General features: G+C 46.1%; 1 protein-coding gene across 1 annotated transcript; it reads left to right on the forward strand.

Moving 5' to 3' along the window:
• The first annotated feature begins 1,003 nt into the window (after positions 1-1,003).
• On the forward strand, positions 1,004-3,350 carry LOC126543556 (uncharacterized). Its single transcript, XM_055078058.2, has 3 exons — positions 1,004-1,062; positions 2,048-2,544; positions 3,240-3,350. The coding sequence occupies exons 1-2, from the start codon at positions 1,057-1,059 to the stop codon at positions 2,540-2,542; spliced, it is 501 nt and encodes a 166-aa protein (XP_054934033.2). The 5' UTR covers positions 1,004-1,056; the 3' UTR covers positions 2,543-2,544; positions 3,240-3,350.

Consider the following 3,350-nt stretch of genomic DNA (forward strand, 5'->3'; position numbering starts at 1 on the left):
TGAACGCACGGCAGCACATAGGTGCGGCCCTCGAGCGCTCTCGGATATCCGGTGAAAACGACAAACCACCCGTCCCATATCACCAGTTCGACAGAGACAAAAAAAGAAAGGAACAATGACGGAAAGTTGCAGATACAAAGGGCGACAACCGGAGAACAAGGATGGCGGAAGTGACGCAAGCCTCTGAACAAGCCGCACCTGGGATGCTATGCAGGAAAGCCCGAGTTTTGGAAAAGTTCGGGATCCGCGCGAGCTCTGGCGAGGGCCTCAAATTAATGAGCTAATGGTACCAAGACATAAAACGAACCCTCGGTATACCTCTAGTTACATTGGCTCTTGGGTTAAACCTCGTCCCTCAACTAGCCTTTGGCAATGGGGCCACACAGTGTGTGGACACAATTGCACTCATTTCATCAGTTTTGTGAAATAAACTTCAACTTCGACCTCAGTTGTGCCAGACTCCACAAGTGGCCGAAAAAGAAAGAGCCGCGAGGTCAAACCATTGGTGCCTTCTTTCATACGTTTAAAGTTCCACTCAGTGCATTACCTGTACAAGTAACTGATAGAAAAAAATGTTATCTTTTAACGTATTAAAAACAAAGGAAAGGGTTTGCGCAAGAATGTGCTACGTCTGCACTCTTCGCATTCGAGGGTGCATGTATAGACAGACAAGGCACGAAAGAGCAGACACGCCCATAACGTGCCCTATCTTTTGTGCATTTCTACTGAGGTCGATCAAACTCGGGTGAGTGAGAAGCTCGGGCCATCCTGCATAGCACCCCTGGTTCAAACTCTAGGGCGACCTGATAATCACGCCTTCGTTTTGGGGCCTACATCCGTTCATTCTTTTGAGTGCACAGGGCAAGTAACTGCGACAACGAAATCGCCAGAGCCCTCTCCACCTCACTTCCTCTACGCCAGCGGATTCAAGTTGGGTTTTTGTTTGGAATTGAAGGCTCGACGTTTCCCTCCAGCACAGTATAAAAGGAGAGCCACTCTGGAACGGGGAATCACCTCTTCCAAAGATCCCTGCAGAAGACACCAACCTCCGCCAAAATGAAGGTGAGTTCAAGTTCGGCCGATTGTTTGCCGTTGCATTGTCGGTTCTGTTCACGCGGTGCATGTAACTATTGGCAGGTTAGCATTAACGGCGCTTTAAGTGCTACTGTGTAGTGCGGTGCATCCTCATTTGCGGTGTCATTACCGCAGGATCAGTCTTAGTCTTTAGTTATAAGTTAACGTATAGTATTTCTTTATTTCTAATGATTTATGTCAGCGCTAGCTAATGCAGTAGAAATTATACCAGTTTCTACGGGAGCGCTACTCTTTAGGTGATGTTCTGAAACAACGTCTTAAGCAAACAAGTAGGTGAAACACCTGGTAAAAAATTACGCAGATTCCACGCATTGTATGAAATCAATGATATAAGAAGCATTTTCCATGTACCTGAATATCCAGCATCAGCATGAGACATGATCTTTTTTATTGAAGAATGCCCGGGGCGATACGTAACGTGTTACATTAACCAAACTAAAAATTCATTTATAATTTTTATACCTTCATATTTCTAAATGTAGCATAAGACAGTGGCAAATTACGGGTAGTGCGAGAAGTGGGGTTATTCGAGCCACCCAGGACGGGATGATGGCTTATACATATGAAACTTCAGTTACACCGCAGCAGCCTTAATGCAAAGCACTATCCAAACGGCGCTAAATTTGAGTGAGCATAATGACCCCGGCAACATTGACAGGGTTTGTAATAGAAATTACCCTGCAAGGTCACCTGCATCATTGTCATAAGCATTGTTATCCTATAAAAAGTTAAGCTGCACAGCTCAATCACGCCCTGCAATCGTGAATACAAGCGAAGTTTTAAACAAGTCGCGATTCCATGGCGAACGCTCATTGAGCTTTCCTGCGTATGGCTTCTTTCTTTCCCTATATTCTAAAATGCGTTTTTTGTATACTTAACATTCACTTTACTCTTTTATTACGTGACGTGGGACCGAATAATGTTAACGATGGATCCATCTCTGGAAGCGCAGACCTTCGCCGCCGCTGTCTGCGCCCTCCTAGTCTGCAGCGTTTACGCTGCGAAGGAAAAGGTCGAGGCGCGTGGTGGCCTTGTGGGCGCTGGTCTCGGGGGCTACGGCGCCGGTGTAGGACCCGGTCTCGGAGGCGTTGGTCTCGGAGGCGTTGGTCTGGGACATGGTGGTCTCGGAGGAGGCTTCCAGTCCGGCTACGGCTCTCAGGCCGGCGGCCACCAGTCTGGATTCCGGGGCGGCGCTGCTGGACACAACCAGGGGTCAGGCAGTTTCGCCGGCGGTGCTTCCAACAGGAACGTGAACGCCTACAAAGACAACAAGGGCTACAGCCACAGCTCGGGTTTCTCGGCCTCGGACAGCAATGCCTTCGGTTCCGGACACAAACAGGGATCGTCCGGATTCCAGGGTGGCGCTGCCGGACAGCAGGGAGGCTACGGACAATCTTCTCACGGACACCAGGCCGGTGGCGGCTACGGCGGTGGATACCTCGGCTAAATGTGGGTACCTTGCATGAGAAAACTTTCCGGTGTCGGACGACCACCACAATACCTAACTGTCGTCGAAACACAACGGACGACGCATTGCTTAAAATGCTGTGTACGTGTGTGACTTTGTAACATTACCCTGGCAGGTACTCCAAGGCTTTGCCTCTAAAGAGAGAGCCTTATCGGTTCAGGGAAAACGCACTTTCGAGCATGCTTTGAATTCTTATTGCGGGTTATCATTAAAGTTACTGGAAACGCGTCCCATTGTCGCATCAATATATATATATATATATATATATATATATATAGATTATCCGATAACATCAGAATAGGAAGGAGGGGCCCAGAATTTCTGTCTCATTCACCAATAAAAAATTCAAAGAACCAGTGAAACTAAATGTTTGATGCAGAAATAGTGTTTTGTATATAAAAAAAGACGCTTAATTAACCGTTTGTAAGAATACACTGCAGGATCAAATGAGCATTTTAATAATATGATCAGCACAATTTGACTAAGCAGCGTTTAAGAATCACTAGCGCAAAAATTTTAACAGAAGAACACCAACGATTTTTTTTTTGCGCATGTCACATTGCATAACTTCACTGTATTATTATTTTATATCGGAACCCAGTGAAAGTAAATGTGAAATATTAGTTGTCTCAGGTTTTTCATTGCAGCACGTAACGATATTTTTGTTTTCTTGCAGATTCTGTGCTTCATCACCAGAGCAACATCGGTGGTCTGCCTCGCTGCAATAAACATGTGAATAGACATATGGGAATAAACATGTGCTCTTCGTTATTTGAGCACAAATGTA

Source organism: Dermacentor andersoni, chromosome 10 (assembly GCF_023375885.2).
Source record: "Dermacentor andersoni chromosome 10, qqDerAnde1_hic_scaffold, whole genome shotgun sequence".
NCBI lineage: Eukaryota > Metazoa > Arthropoda > Arachnida > Ixodida > Ixodidae > Dermacentor > Dermacentor andersoni.